Raw genomic sequence first — 17,332 nt, 5'->3', positions numbered from 1 at the left:
GGGGGAACGGGAGGGGCGGTGGTGGTAGCCATGGCCGGGCCTGTGCAGCACTGTTCGCACGGCACCCCACAGCATGGGGCCCAGGGCGGTCGCCCTGATTTGCCCACTCTAGTGACAGCCCTGCCTCTGTGTACTAGCCTTCATACACCAACAAGATGATGCAATTTATAAAAGGAAATTGTTTTAAGAACAACAAAGTGTCAGGGTAATTTAGAACTGCTAGATCTCAAACTATTTGTAATTACATTCTTAAAATAAAGTGCGTTAGGATGAGAGGTTTCCAAGTGTCAAACTCAGGGTGGTAAATACATTCTTTGGCCCTTTTAACAGATGAGAAAAACTGAGAGAATCACTTAAGAGAGTCACTGCTCACTTAAGAGCAACAGTTCCTGCAGGTAAAGCAGCAGCCAACCACAGCAATGCTCTGGCAATAAATTATATTTCCCTTGCCCATGGATTCAGCATGATAAAGTATATTTTGGATGCCACGTGGCTGAAAGCATGCAAAGAAATAACTGTACCTGCAGCATTTGGCAGCTATTAAAACATTTCCCTGAGACAATCATGGAAAAGTCCAAACTGCAGCTTCTTTGGCCAGGGACACCCTGAAGTCTAGGCAGTCAGTACTGTGGCTACTGCATAATTATAAGCTTCCACACAGCTCCATAATCACCAACAGGTGAAAACAGTACCCTGACATTTAACAAAAAAGAGTTTGACAAGTTCTTGATTAAGAAGATTAGGGAGCATAAAGGACGCTAATTAGTGGGATAAAACTTGGACAGTGCTAGAAGATAGAGAGAGAGAGGGCTTTTTAAACTATTAAGACCCAAGTCAGTGGTTACAGGTTTTTTGTACTACTGTTGATATAACAGGCTACAAGGAACTGTACCCCAACACAGTTTTTGGCTAATTATCAGATTTTGGAAGATCACGGGGTGGGGGGGGGAAATCAACACCAGCTCTTACTACACAGGTAAAAGAACAAAGCATTTCTCAAGTCCTGGTTGTATATTTGAATCTTGTACATAAGACTGAATAGCATATTGGCATTTAAAACAAGTTTTTATTTTTTTCAAAATATAAACAGAGTTCAACACAACACCAGTTCAAATCCAACTCAGCCCGGCAGAAAGAAAAAGTCAGTCCAATCTGACAATGGTTTGGTGGCCTGCATGAAATGGACTACTGAGGAAATGGAGTGGAAGAAGCAGGACAGTTATCATTTGAACTGATGGATGTCTAACTAAGCCCTGTTGGCAACATACAGAGAAACGCAGAACTGAAAAACCTCACAGGTTAACCTTGCTTGTTATCCCAAGGATGGCATCAGCTCAAAGCTGAGGTACTCCAGCTGACAGGAAAGCAAAACCCAAACATTTGTACTTTCCCTGTTCAGGATCAGGAAAAAGGGCTTGTCAGTTTTAAGGGGCTCCCACTGTAACACCTCTCACCAGCACCAAGGAGATTCGCTTTCTACTTGGTTTTGGGTACTCTGTACTCAGTACAGTTTTTAATAAACCAGCCTCTAGTGTAGAGTTGCAACCTCCCCACTGTCAGGGAATCAGCTTGTGCTGGATGCTGCTGCCAGCAGCAAACAACAGGAGATAGGTCAATTCTGCAGTGCTGAGCAAGGCACCTCGCCAAGGCCGCTGGCCTCTGTTCGATCACTCCCAGAGCCATTTCCTGCAAACTGCAGGGAAGGCTCTCAAACAGAACAGTACTGTTGGGCTAATAAATACTGGGAGGATGCTGAAGCAAGCAAAAGGTAAGCAGTTAGAAAAAAAAAAGAGGTGGCTGAAAGTGAATCAGAAAAAAGATACCTCTTGGATGATTTAGGGGTGGCTCTTAAAATTGTTAAAAGGACCATTTTAAAATTACATTAAAACCCTTTTCAACAATAGATCAAGCTGATCCAGGCACACTCGTTATGTTTTGGTGAAGGCAACACTCATCATTCTAGTTCTGTTCCTTTCTTTCAGCTCCTTTTTATCCTGCAGAAATGACCCCAACATCCTAGTTCTTTCACTCCCATTGCCATCTTTGGTTGTCACCCAGGAGCTTAATGAGACAAGATCGCAGCTACATCTAACTGGTTTCCAAGTCAGTGGCTGAACAAGGGACAGATATCATGATGGAAAATGAATTAGCTCCTAGGATGTGGTTGAGCGTTAGGTCAGAGACCTGCAATGAACTGCAGTCTCATCATTACAGGTCTTTCTTAGCTACCAAAAAACTGAGTGACTGGACCAGGAATTCCCATTAACTGCATACAGGGAACATTTCCCCAATTCAACTTTTCTCTCATTAACTTCTCCCTGACAAATAAAACAAAACCAGAATCATTATCCAGTTTTCAGATGTCATCCAACTGACAACAAACACAGCTCAAATGTTGATCACAGTACTACTACATATTGATCAACAGCCCATTGATCACAGCTCAAAATATTCTCCTTTATGCACCCCCATTAGTGTCATTTCTTCCTACAATCTTTTAGGCAGTTTGTTTGCTTCTGAATTCCCAGTATAGAAGCCCAGGAAACCCTATTTACAAAAAAAAAAAGTTTCACCTTCAACAATATTTAGGACACTCTGGGTTCATTCAGTTCAATAGTTGTTCCTGCTTATGAGAGTCTTGTGTTGCAACCAGTCTCCACACCTCCCCAGCAAGCATCAAGAAGGAACTGGCACCCCCAAAAGAGGAGTACTGACAATTAAAGAGCATAACTCTTAAAGATGAATGTGCTATAAATATAATCGGGGAGATTCGAGGAGTAGTCTAGAGCTCATTACAGCTACCTGAGCAGCAGTTATGCTTTGCACTCCATCTCTCCCTCTCACAAAAAACCAAGCAAACAAACTTTACTTGAGAAGACAACCATAAGGGTGTATCTTGTCTACTGCCCGCTTCCTCTCATAGCACTGTGTTTCATACAGTCTACTGTCCAGTTAGAGGTGCCTTACTACTACTACTGCCTTAGTTTAGAAGTGGCCCAAACAGAATCTCTCTCCTTTCTACCACAGGCCACAGAATCATTTTTAGGGGTGCACCAATAGAATTTTTTGGCCAATACCGATGGCTGATTATTAAACAGCTGTATTGGACAATACGGATCCGATAGCCGCTATGCAGCCCAGCAGCTTGGAAAGCAGCATCCGGCTGGCAAGTCTGTGGGGGGAAGAGATGGGGGTGGGGGACAGATCAAGGCTCCAATAGTGAGGGATGGAGTGGGACTGGGGCAGGGCCTGCCCAGCTGGGGCAGGGCGGGGCATGGGACAAAGCTGCTGGCGGCTCATCAGGGGGGCGCAGGAGGGATGGGGGGAGGTGATGGCTCCCCACTCCTGCATGCACCCCTGGGTGAGGCATGGGGGGGCATAAGCCCCCCAGATTTGTACATGGAGCAAGGGCAGGCTGCCCACTGCAGGCTCAGAGCCAGGGGCTACACCAGCCTCTTCTCAGTGGGTGGGGCTGGGGGCTACACTCAGTACGGGCAGGGACGGGGCAGGCAGCAGCACTGGGAGGGGAGCTACAGTGAATTTTGGGGTTGCTGCAGCCCACCCCATAGCCCCACTCCCAGTGTCACTGCTGCCTGTCCCATCCCAAGCACAGCCTTAGCCCAGCCCCCATGCTGGGAAGAGGCTGGCACAGTCCCCAGCCCCGAGCTTGCAGCAAACAGCCCACCCTCACCCCACACACAAATGCAGGGGGATATGTGACCCCATGCCTCCCCTGGGAGTGTGTGCAGTGGCAGGAGCCAACTCCTTCCCACCACCCAGATGAGCTACCCGCAGCTAGGTCCTGTGCCCTGCCCCAGCCCCACTCCCTCCCTCACCATGGGGGCCTTGATCTTGTCCCTCCTACACCCCTTCCTCCCCACAGACTTATCAGCAGGCAGCTGCTCTCCAAGCTGCTGGGCTGCATTCCTGACCACATGCATGCTGCAGCTACATGCCTGCACACAGCATTTATCAGTGACATTATTGGCTACTCCAGTCAAAAAAAGCCAATTGCTGATAATGTCAATTTTACTTTTATCAGTGCTGATGCTATGTGGACCAATATATTGGCATACCTCTACTAGTTTTCCCAAGGCCAAACAGAATTCTCATTGTTAGGATATACTTTCTAATATTTAGTCTCAAGTCTTTGCTTAAAGTTCATCTTATTTACTTCTAATATATTCTAGAGAGAAGTACCATACTGACCATATCAGAAAGCAGTCCTCCTATCATAGAAAACTTCATACCCTATCACCAATAGTGGCCAAGGTACAAGAACCCTCAGGTTGGAAGACAGAAAGGAATTCTTCCTATGGGAAGGATAATCTCAACCACATCATATCTGGTTTATGCCTCGACTCATGGAGGTTTCCACCCCTTCCAAGCTTAACAGAAAAACAAAACAAACAAAAAATCAATGCTTTACTTACAGTTGTTTCAGATGCTCTCAATTTTCATATAAACCTACAATCCAATTTGATTTCTTCTAAGTGCTTGTCCTCAGTGACAGACAAGGTTCCTTGGGTGAATTTGATATCTTTTATTAGTCCAACCCAAATGGTTGGAGAATAGTTATTAAGCAAGCTTTCGGGTTCAAAAACCCTAAGGCTAAGCTCAGTCCTCAGTGATGCACTGTATCAACAAGATCCAGGGGTCATACATAACAGTTACACAAAGTATTTCTCTGTATCAGTTTTTTGTTTCCTACTATGCAATTACAGTGAATACCCTCTTCCTAGTCACTGTTTCTAAGAAGATACAAGTAGCTAATTTTATATTACTGTTATTAACCACTCTACACTTTTAATCTCCTCATGTGTCACTAATTTGACTCTAAATTTCCAACCCAGGTGTATCACTGACAAAAAAAAAAAATCAGAATTCCAACCTTAATTCTACTATCTCACATTTTGCAAATCTAACATGAGAGAAAGAGAGAGAGAGACACAAAGAGAGAGAGAGAGAGAGAGAGAGAGAGAGAGAGAGAGAGATTTTCATTTGGAGATGTGAACCATAAACTACCATCTGAGTTAAAAGATGAATCTTAGTTGGGAGATTATACATGAGTCACCTTCAAAACAAAAAATGGTTAAACCTGCATAGTTTACTCCATTTAACAACATAAACAGTCACAAATACTGAAACAATCTTTTTGGGAGAGACACAGCTAAATGAAGGAGCTTGAGTTTACCACATTCAGATATTGGAATTCTAATTTCTGTTCCACCAAAAGGAGCTTCTGTAACTTCTCTGTGTGGTGTGAGATCTTATTCAATAATTCTGGGCCCTTCACACTTCATTGTATGGCAGTCAGGACAGAAATAATAATTTCCTGGCTTCTGTTTCAATGTAACCTCCTAGGTTACATAGAACATTTTACAAGAAGAGAGAGAAAGAAACAAGACTGGAAGAAACAGATTCATTTTGCCTGTGTGCTATCCACAGATTTGAATCAGTACAAAGGAGCAACCACAAAAACAAGCAAAAGAGAAGAAAGTTCAGGAGAGAGAATCTTGGCTGACTTGAGATAAAAGCCAGGATGATAGCCTACCCAGCTAAGACCTATAGAAAATTTCAATTCCCACCCCTCAAGCACATGCCATCCCACTCCTTTAAAGATGCTCAGTGAACATTATGGCATACTTATGCAGACATTTTGTATATAGTAAATTATTTTTTAAGTCTCCATTGAATTCGTTCTTTTCTTATTTGCTTCCTTCATGTCATTTTTCCTATTTCTCTACATCTCTACTTTCTTGGTCTTTTACCTTCAGTAGCAGCGCTCTACATTGCATAATAATGTAGCTTTCCTTCTCTTCCCTCTCTTTCTTATCCTAAATTGTCCATTACGGGAACACTAAATGGTGAACAGCAGTAACAGATTGTGTCAAGGATACATAGGTGTTTTTCAACTGATCAGCACCAGGCTGTGGGGACCATACTTGGCTAAAATATCTATGCATCAGTGGAATAAACTATTACATGCATAGATGGGGAGAAGGAAGAGACACACACCTTAGCTTCTACCTGAAGCCCCACTGAAAAGTCTAATGCCACCTCAAGGATGGTGAGGTTTTTACACTTCAAAAACTGCCTACATACAAGGTAGAAAAAGTTGGAAGGGTTGGAAAAGAAGAGAAGCCATTATCAAGGATCAGAGATTATATCACATACAAAGAAAAACATTGGAAAAACTGGGATTATTTAGGTTGGAGAAAAAAAATGACTGACAGGTTATTTGACAATAATCTTCATATACAAAAAGGGGTGTTATAAAGAGGATGATGACTGGCTATTCTGTGTCTATGGGGAACATAACGAACAACACTGGTTTTAAACTGCAACAAGGAAAAAGTTATGGGGGATACTAGATAGAACTTTCTACCTGAAAGGATGGTTAAGCAGTAGGGCTGCTTGCAGACATGGAAAAAAAACCCAAAAACAAAAGTGCTTTATTTTAAATTCAGCATGCTTATGCCCAGAAAAGGCAGCACATTAGTTCAACCCAGCTGTGCAGTGTCTGTATAGATTGGGTGGTTTAGCGGGCCTTTTTTGGCACTTTTATCTAATAGCTGATTGAATGCTTTAGTGGGCCTTTTTTTGGTGCTTTCATCTAATAACTGATTCAATCTATATAGATGCTGCAGAGCCAGGTCAAACTAATACACTGCTTCTTCCAGTAAAACACATTCTTCCCCCCCCCCCATCTGCAAGTAGACTAGAACAATTACTGAGGTCATGGAATCTACATCATTGAATGCCTTTAAGGGCAAGATAGACACACTCTTGCAATGGTTTAAATGGGGCTGATCCTACCTTGAACAAGGTACTGGATTGAGTGACCTCCAAGGGTTCCCTTCCAGCCCTATTTTGCAAAAGTACATGTAGCTGCTTTAGCAAGAAGCAAGGAGACACTTTGGGAATGTGCTCTGGGCAGACAATGTTGTGGAGTTTTAGTGACAAGCCTTTGCCAACTCCAGGACCATCTCCCAATCAAATTACAAAGGCACAAACCAAGGAGCCAAATTAACTCTTAAAAATGGCAGGAAAAAAACAACAATAAACAAATGGGAAGTGTCTGAAAGCCTTAAATGGAGGTTACTACTGCTCTTCCAATAACAACACTGTATATTAATCATTATTTTGCATCTCATTCCTTATAAATCCTAACGCTTTTTCTTTTTGATTCCCACTAAAGGAATATCCACAGACTGGAAAATGACCTTGCTATTATTGTGGGCTTACTTGTTACAGTTAATTTAGAATGCAAACGTATAGCAGTAGCTCAAATTACTCTGATGTACACTAGCTTGTGTTGACCACTGCTGAATTTCATGTTATTCATGTTAATGAATTTCATGTCATTTACTTAATTTTCTTATGGCCCTCTGGATTTGTTCAGCATTCTTTGATCATGAGTAATGTACATAAATGTGTTGGGTTTTTTTAACATAACTTCTTTACTGCTCACTCTCTATTCCAGACATCTTTCCATTGGGGTTTTTACACCCATCACATATTTTAAGAAAACATGCTTTAGTCATCTCAAGTTCTCCTTCCAGCCTCCAGACAGGTTATATTGGTAAGTGAAATTCCCTTTCAGTTTGTTTGCTGTACCTCAAGACTCACTTGAATATCTAACTGGAATAAGTACCCAGCCTGAAAATAGACCTTAGTGCATTTTCCTCAGAACTCCCATCTAAACACAAACCATCTGCTTATAGAATGAACACGAAATGAAAAAAAAGTCACTTGTTCTATCCAGACACCCTGATGATGATTATCCTCATACCACACACAGAGAACCCCTCAATACAGTATGGTGGACCTGGCAAAAATGCAGAAATTGGATTTAACATGACTCTCAAAAGACAGTCTCCTTCCCCCAATTCTACAATTGAAGGACCAAGGTGGTCCAAATGTAGGTTCACAAAAATCAACAATTTCTATGTAAAGTTCACCTTAGATACAAGCACAGTCATGTATCAGAAGCGACTGATATCCATCCCTATTAATTTAGATTCAGTATGATGTCCTGGCATGTGCATGCATGCACACACATACACAATCTTAAAACAGGGGTGATCATGAACTGCAACAGTCTTGTTTAATAGATACCCGCCTGGCCCCCAAACTCCGCAACTAAGCTAGTTCTCACCGAGGTTTCCATCTTCAATGGTCAGTACTACTTCATCCATCACCAAAGCCCGAAAATCTAGTTCCTCTTCACAGCACTTAGCCTTGAGTGCCCTCAGGATCTCCTGCTGAGGGTAGTCTTCTCTGATGCGACGGTCTGTTAAAAACCACAGCCTGGGAGCAACTGAGCTGCACATCTTGGACTAGGTCTTGCAACCTCCGGGGTTTCTTTTCAACGAAGCTTCTAGATAATAAAGAAAGTAAAAACAACAAACACATTAGTGTAAAAAAGTTCTGTCCTCAGCCCTCCCTCAGCCTCTAACCTTTTCCCTCTACACCATTGATTCCCAACCAAGGAGGCTTGAGATCCTTTTAAGAGTGTCCTGGGGTACCATGAAACACTAAATGTGCAAACTCATACATCTGATTTGCAGCATAAACCCAGAGTTCAAATAGGAATCTAAAGCATCAAAAACATTCCAATCTTGTGCTCCAAGTTCTCTGCAACAGAAGAATCGTGCTATTGTTTTTCCATCATTAAGACACAAGTAACAGCTAAATGCTGGCATTTTCCAGGCGATGCCTCGAGTCTAAAAATGTTGAAGACTATTGCTCTACATGTAGCTGTCCTTTCAGCATAAAAACTTATAACTTGATTCACAGGGGAACAGTACAAAGGTTAATCAGTAACAGATGTAAAAATAGTAGTAACAAAGTATGTTCACTAAGTGATTGCCTGGTAACCTGTGAAACAAGTTCTGGGTCTTCAATCAAAGCTCTAGTGCAGTGGTTTGCAACCTGTGGTCCATGGACCCCTGGGGGTCTGCCGACTATGTCTAAGGGGTCCACGAAAGATAACTGTGATCAAAATTATGTGAATACCCACACTTACAATTCAAAGGGGACTGCACCTCCAGTCAATTTTTTTTAGGTGTCTACAAGTGAAAACAGGTTGAAAACCACTGCTCTAGTGCAAGCAGTACCCCCAAGACAGATCTATTACAATTGGGATATCCATAAAAGTCAGAGTATTGTCCCAATTTATTCATGGCAAACAAAGGCAAAAAATGAAATGATTTGTTCAAGATCATAGATTCAGCTTACAGGAAAATCAAGTCCAAGTACCAGTTCAGTTCCTTTGTCACAAAACCACCCTTCCTTATACATGGAAAACACCAGTGGACTTCCATCTCCCACATATAAAAATTGTAAATTATAGCATGAACACTGTTAGTGGAGATTACAGCTAAGGAAGTACAGATGTACACTATTACTGCTTCCTTAGTTTGACTACACAGAGAACTTTAGTCTTTAGTTACTGACATGGTACATTTGCCATCTGCTTACAAAAAAGCCTCTAACATGTCCAAGGAAGACTATTATGCAGACAAAAAACCCCCACCAAACAAACAACAACTTGTTCCTATTATGTAAATTTTCCTCAACATCTAGGACAGAGCATATGTTAAGGAAAGAAATTCTTGAAAATACTGGAGCAGCCCACCTGCAGATTTAAACTATAGATTTGGTCCACTTACAGTTGTCACTGATCAGCTACGTAAGTGTAGCTGCACTGGCATAAAGCCCTAACACTGACAACATCATCACTGTCAACACGGGTTTCAAGCAGAAGTGAATCTGCTGGTACAAGCAGCCACTTTGCCCGACCATACTAGAAACACACAATCCAGTGCCTGGTTAATGGATGTAACAAGACAAAATGTATTTTAATTCATTTATTAGAGTTATATGGTATTTTTCCAAAAAGCAGAGGGTGGCTTACAAAATTACTTATGAAAAACAAGCAAGGACTTCCCGAACAATACATCAACATAGCCTTGTTTCTTAAATGCCTGCCCAAATAAAAGATCTTACAGCACTTAAAACATGTCTAGGCTCAGACTCTGACAGGTCACAAGAGGCACAGACTTCCAGAGCAGAGAAGCTACTTCAGAGAATTACCTTCCACGTGTTTTCACCAAGCAAATTTGGCATTCAGATTCATAGACTGTAAGGGCTGGAAGGGACCTCGCAAGATCAGATAATACTTCCAGGAAGGTGCTCTCAGCTGATCTTAGGGATTGAGATAGGACATAAGAGAGAAGAGAGAAGGTATGTAGGGCCAAGATTGTTCAAGGCAGCAATTCTTGGTAAGGGTGCCATGAGATTCTTTCAAGGATGCCACACAATATTAGTACTTTTGGATGTGCAAACACTTACACATGATTCACAAGATAAGTGCAGAGATTTCAAATAGGAATCCATGTTGTCAAAAATATTCAGACCTGCTATGGTCTTTTTGAGTTCTTTGCAACAGAATTGCTTTATCCTTCTATAGTCAAAAAACAAGTGAAAATTAAGAGCTGGCATTTTCTGATGGGTCCCTTGAACATACTGAGGTTGAGAACCAGTAGTTTTGAGCCCTGCAGGGCAAAAATCAGCATGATGAATTGCGTTCAAAAAGCAACTGGAACCAATGCAGACTCTGAAGCAGTGCACTTCTGCCTGACCAACTCCATCAGGTGAGCTGCCCCTTTCTGCACCAGGTTCCAAATGATCAAGGCCAGTCCGACGTAAAGCCCACTGCAATAGTCTAGGCTCTACATCTAGAAGGCTAGACTAAAATAAATCTAGCCTCTAAACCTTATCTAATCTGCACAAATTCCATGTGCAGGCAAGCAGTTCTTGAGTAGAGAGAACCTACTTCAAATCATATTCAGAACTGTTTTGGGACGGGCAACCATAAAAAAATAACTACGTAAAATCCTTTAAAATTAAAGTTTATGCTCTCTGCTGCTACTTAAGGCTATGTTAAACAGTACAAGAATCAAATTAAAAGAACGGTCATATTCACTCCTGCTATTTTGACAGCAAGTAACTGTCAAAGATCATATCAACATTGTGCTGCTCCTAGTGCTTCAGAAACTTAAAAGCAGCAACAGGATCACCTCTTCTACCTCTTTATTCAGATGAAAGGGAAAAAAAACCCCAATAAACCCCAGAAGCAAGTAGGGTAGTACCTGTTCCCTACAGCAACTAAAATGTTCATGTTTGAAGCAGGAAATTGAATGCTTTCTCCTTTCAGCAGCAGAGTGAAGTTTGCGAGAGAAACATTTCCAGTTTTACACTCCTAGTAGGGAGAGGCCAATACAAAGATACAAAACTGGGTCCAGAGCACTAAGACTCTGCTGCTTTCTAAACAAGAGAGAAGGGAAAGCTGAGCTTACACTGGCTGGGAATTTGACCCTACCCACTTTCCTCTCTTGCATCAGATTCTGAGTAGGTTTTTTTTCCTCTGGCTAGGTTATCAGAGTTCTCTTTGCATAATGTTAAGAATGCAGTGGAAGAGGATGTTTGAGCTTTACTATTACCAACAGTAAGATGTTCAGGAAGAGCCAAACTTAGAAGCTTTTAGTTTATTTGACCCCCTTTATGCTCTCTACCAACAGCTCCTTACTATCAAGGAAAGAGAGAGAACAGCATCACCTATTGTTTCTTTTCAAAAGCATGCTACCTGCTTGAGAAAAGCCACCCTGCCTCATTTTAAGACCAACCATGAAATATTAAGCACATCCCAGACAAACATTTTTATTTTAAGATCAGGTCAACCAAAAGCCCTTACAGATCCCATACATGTGCATCTTTTACCACTGGTTTTGACACTGGTGTAAGGGAACAAATTTGAATTCTCTCCTACACTATTAGTCTTCCTTACCACCAAAATGCCCTTCAGTTTCTCTACCATTACCACAGGGTCTGCTCCTTCTAGCCCTCTTTTTCTCAAGTCTCTTCTTCCTACATTGTTCCATCCTATTGAAGAAGCAGAAGTTCTATTAATTATCTCCTGGTCACTGGTTTTGCTGCCCTTTGACTTTTTCTTAAGAGCAAGAATGAAGCTAGAGGTTATAAGCCCTTTCTTAGCCTTTGTTTCACCACACAGTATCACAAGGAGCTGGACCATGACCATGAAAGAGAGAAGTTACCTAGACACTGCCACCTACTTATTAAACTATAGGGATTTCAGGAACGCTTTGGGCAGCTATCCGTCTCCCTAGAATAAAACATTCTAGAACACTTTCCATCTAAGAATAATAAAGTATTTTATAAAAATTAAGATTGACCTCCCCCCACCATTGTGAATCAGGTAGGCAATACCCTCACTTTCTTGGCAGGGAAACTGAGGACAGATGACTGACATGCCTAAAAAGTCAAAGGGCAGGCAGTAGCATAAATGGGGCTAGGACTCCAAGGTCCTGTTTGCCAAATTCCCTGTCAAAAAGACAGACTAGACATGGCAGTTCCAAGCTCTGATTAATATTTTCCATGGTCAAAATTCTCATTATTGGGGATATACTTAAAAAAACCCAGCAATTTGTTCTATTAATCTGGAAATGTCAAGGTTCCCTCCTATGTTCCTGAGAACATGGTCTTTTGAGGGGAAATGTTCCCTTCAAACAGCTACATACAGCATTAAGCTTTTGAGTAGAATGTACTTTCCTAAACTCCTCCTCAAAGACAACTCCACCCTCTTTAATCTAACAGAGATGTAGCCTGAGACAATGCTGGGTGTGTGCTAAATACTTCCCCCTGTCTATAGGAGCAAAGAATCCAAAATAGGTGTGTGCCAAGAAGGCAGGGGACAGATATTTAAAAAGTCTTAGGAATTAGAAGTGGCTGAAACCCCTTTACTCTTAAGCCATAATGGCAAAATTCAGAACAATCTTTGAACAGATGCTCAAATCACTTAGGTGACCAAAAGTGAGGACTACAACAAGAAAAATCCATCAGAGATTTGACTCATGGTTTCTGCCTCAGCAAAAACAAGTACTGATAAATGCCAATCAACTATGCCTGCACTCACTCATATCTGCTTTGGATAAATATCACAAACCCTTCAGCAATTTGATTATAGATTAAATGAAAGCATCACTCTACTACTGATGTTAGTTTTCACTGTGGCATCCACATACCAGTACTTTTTTCCCATTTTTACCTCTTCTCCTGCACTCCCTAACTGCCACCCTGTTACCTGCCAATACTCTATATAATAAAACTTGCATGATCCGAGGCAGTTTAAGTATCTAAGCATAAGGAGGAAACAGGCTAATCAAACTGGGTCTCTGAAGAATCCCTGGAAACATTTATTTATCCCTAAAATGGGTATACCAAGTAATGCCCACCGATCTGTGCCCTACAGTTAAGTAACCAACTCCAACATGAAGTCTAGGCTTCATGGACACCTCTATTCTTTGTCTTTTCTGCTTGAGCTTTCATAGACAATTATGGCAACCTGTACTTTATCTTTTACATAGTATGGCAGGTTATCCTGTGTGTGCTGGACTAAGACCCATTTTCTATGAGAAACTGAACAGTTCTCAGCTAGTAATGATTTTCCTCTCAACTAATGGGTGACTTAGCAAATTGTTCTACACCCCATCCTCTTAAAGTGCAACTATCACAAAAAATCTCCATGAAAAAAACAGGAAAAAAACCCCAAAGGGAGTTCCCTCCATTTCTTCCCTCCAGGAATACTGAATGAAAAATCCAGAGGTTTCACAACATTAGGATTACAGGTTACAGGGGTTTCGCAACATTAGGATTACACGTCATTTGGCCACCTCAGTAATCTGAGTTGTGGCACGTTCTTGCTGTCTGCAGTAAGGCTAAGAACAAAAAAAAATTATCACTAGCCTCTCTCTGCATTACCTCTTTCCTAGTTTTGAGTCAGATCCCAGTGCCACTTACAGCAGCATGTATTCAAACTAATTCCACTGATTTCAGCGAAGCTATTGACTGGAAGACAAGATCTAGTCCCACCTTTTTATTAAATTCCCAGCTCTGACTTTGGAGTCATACTGATAAACAAACAACATTCTGGAAGTGGGAGAAGCCACTCACTATGGGGAGCAGCTGACCAAGAAAAAAAACACCCTTATCCATGCACCTGACTATAAAGAGAATTGCATTCTTTTATTTATACTGTGTAGTGAAACACCTATCCTTATTTTTTGTTTGTATATGAACTGCATTATTAGGGTGGGGAAAAGCATTTTAATTTCCTTCTTGAATTAGCAGATGCTTGAGAGGGTAGGATAGGTTTAAAACATAATTGTGCTTATTCCATTACAGCAATTTCTGCAACCATGTTTTGGAAGCCCCATCAAGATAAGAGGATCCAAAGGCTTTCAGGATACTGTAATTGCAATATAGGAGACATCAATCCATGACAGAACAGAATTATAACACCAATTTCAAGATGGGGTTGAGCTGTTAGCCAAGTAATATCCATCAGGCTGGTGGGAAAACCTCTGAATGAATTTTGCAGTCATTATACATGGAAGAGAGCAATACTTGGGCACATTATAGAAACACGACCAATCCCTATGTCATGGTGAGAACAGCAGCTGGAAACTGACAAAAAATCATGAAAAATGAAATATCAAAACCAACATGCTAGGCAAGATACCAAGGTGACAGGCATCCATGAAAAACCTAACACAAATAGTTGTACATCAAAAGAACACCCGAGCAGAAACAGATACATAGAAAACAGAAATAATACACTGATCATTCATTATGACTGCTTTAAAACCACTTTAAAATAAATAATTGAAACAATACTCAGCCTGGTCCTGACAACCCTAAAGTGAGGCCCAGGTATTTCAAGTAGTTAGTTGTAGGTTTTTAATGGCATATAACTGTTTGTGGGGCTTTGGAGAGAACTAAAGACTTTAAAAAATAAAACAATGATAGAGAGGATATAAAATAAATGCTGAGGTATCCTGAACAGCAGTACAGTCTTGTCCATTGCTGCTGCATGCCATCCATCCTCCCTTTATACATGGTTGTCACTGCAGAAAGGTGATCCCAAAGCACAGGCACTGAATTCACACCCCTCTCCTCCCCTCAATACACAGATTCCCCCCTCTGAGATTTGTAGAGACCGCAGCAGTCAATAGAGAAGAGAACATATTAAGTGCTATGTCTGAAAAACAGACAGCAGGATGGTAAAACATAAAACATTAGCCTTCACCCCCATTCCTTCTCAGCATGCCCTCTCCTGCAGATGGGCAAATACACAACTGCATACAGTCTCAGATACAAATATCCCCACCCCCTTTTCTTTCCTCATCTATCTTCATGCTTGCAAGTAGGTGATAAAATCCCTTACTCTCACCCCCCCAGGTCCAGATCTTCTGTAAGGAATCTGTTCCCTCCCCTCTCTGCCTCACAATGCTGGTATTGGTCAACAGGAAAGATCAAAGGGATGGCTGAGTTGCATAGCATCACCTTTTCTTTCCCCTCCCCAAACACCCTCTCAGACACTGCCTCCTCCCTTACTGTGCCTGTGCCAGGTATAAATTTCCCCCATCGGTTTTCTCTGAGGACAGCATGCTTGTCCTTGTTCCCCTGCAGTGTGGGTATGTGAAAGCCCCCCACTCTTCTTGATCTGTGTGTACACCGCCAGTTTCCCCAGTTTCTTTGCCCCACCTTGCTCTTAATCTTTATGCATGCTCCTCTCCTAATTCCTAGAGTGGGGAGGGAAGAGAAAAGCACAGTGAATGAATGAGGGAAGGAAGGAATGAATAAATGTGGTGAGACTTACCAGAGATCTGAGGAGCACGAATGGGAGATGAAGGAATGCCAAAGATGGGTGCTTCTTTCAGTGTCCTCAGCAAATGCTGTTTTGATCCGGATTCTCTCAGTTGAAATGCTGTCTTTCTAGTACCTCCTGAGAAGAATCTGGAAATGAAGTCCTTTCAGTGTCTCTCTGCTCTGCACCCCAAAAGAGGGAAGATGTCTGTAGTGGATCCCACAAAGCAAATGAAGGGGTGATGAGGATTACGCTCGCCTGTTCCTATAATGGGTGATAACTAGCTGATGCCCCAATGACCAAGGTGTGTTTGGGGAAGGAAGGAATGAAGGGCTGTTAAAACTGCTTCCCAACTCCTCCTCCCCCCAGGGAAGAAGGGTGGTGGTGAGTAAGCAGACTGATGTAGAAACAGAATTGTCTGTGCAAAATAGTCTCACTCAGCATCTCTATTTCCTCAGAAGTAACCCCTTCACTGAGAGAGACAGAGAAAGATTCATATTAAACACAAAAACCCCTTGCCCAATAAAAAGGACATTAGATTCCAAGGAGAACAGAGTGATGAATACAAAATGGTAAGATACACAACCAAAAGATCTCATGGACCTCATTTTGGTGAGGAGGGAAAATCATTTTAAATCAGGAAATGGTTTACAGAGCATATGTTCTGACATTTCCCCCAAAACTGGGATGTTTGGAATGGAAACAAATTAAAATTTGAAGCATTTTATTACATGCATGTGCATGTATAATGGCAGTATGTTTAGAGAGAGAGAAATCAGTGCTTCTAAAGTAACACAACTAGGAAATCCTATTCTCTAAAAAACTGAGAAAATTGTTTTCAGCATTGTATGACTGAATCCCAAGACAAGCAAGGAAACAGGGAGCTGAGGAGAGGCATGCTGCAAAGTGAGCAACGTGTTCCTCTGAAGGAATCACAGCCCCCCGCCCAAATCCACTGGCATTGGGAGCAGACTCAAGCCCCTCGAAACCGCCAGCCCTTTCTGAGAGGCGTTTGCTTTACGTGACTGAACCAAACATGAACCATGGAAAGAGGAATGCTGGCGTGGCATTGGGCGAGCACCGGCTTTCAGTGCGGCATCAAGGGAGCCAACATCTGCACTGATTCAGTGGGGTGGATGGTGGGAAAGACAACAAAAGAGAATAAGGGGGACCCTGGTGCAAGGGGAGGGCGGGGGTGTCAAGGAGTCTCAGCAGCAGGAAAGTAAGTACAGATAACCCACTCCCCACTGAGACACCCCTAATCACAGTGGGGGGACTCAGCACATGAGTGTGAACAGAGGCCGTTTGGCTAGGCACTGGCTACCTGGCTGCGCACCAGGGGCGAATGGCTCTCAGCCCAGGGCTGTGCGCTGGGGGCGGGAGCAGGATACGCAGAGATGAATGATGCATGTGGAAACACACGCAACACACACCCTTGCATATATGGGATCACACACACACACACACACACACACACACGGGCTAACACATAGATACACCCCCACACGTCACAGTGACACACACATATATACACCCCCCCGCACACCGCTAGTGACCCTCACACACCCCCACCCCGCTACCTCATCCCCCCGCCCGGAC

The 17,332-nt window shown here is 42.3% G+C and overlaps 1 protein-coding gene across 2 annotated transcripts in view; it reads right to left on the bottom strand.

Annotated features, from left to right (window-relative positions):
- The window catches only part of RIMKLB (ribosomal modification protein rimK like family member B), a 75,847-nt gene extending 58,567 nt beyond the window's left edge, over positions 1–17,280 (bottom strand). The window contains exons 1-2 of one of the 2 annotated variants that reach the window (XM_025214391.1): positions 15,746–17,280; positions 8,162–8,383 (exon numbers count right to left, since the gene is read on the bottom strand). In XM_025214391.1, coding sequence (XP_025070176.1) covers positions 8,162–8,336 — 175 coding nt within the window. In that variant the 5' untranslated portion in view covers positions 8,337–8,383; positions 15,746–17,280. The remainder of the gene's footprint in view (positions 1–8,161; positions 8,384–15,745) is intronic. The other variant, XM_006032625.3, reaches the window with a different exon arrangement.
- Positions 17,281–17,332: the final 52 nt, after the last annotated feature.

This window comes from Alligator sinensis, unplaced genomic scaffold (assembly GCF_000455745.1).
Source record: "Alligator sinensis unplaced genomic scaffold, ASM45574v1 scaffold1129_1, whole genome shotgun sequence".
NCBI classification, from domain to species: Eukaryota; Metazoa; Chordata; order Crocodylia; family Alligatoridae; genus Alligator; species Alligator sinensis.
The sequence above is the reverse complement of the archived record's forward strand: the minus strand, read 5'-3'. Positions and strand labels throughout refer to the sequence as shown.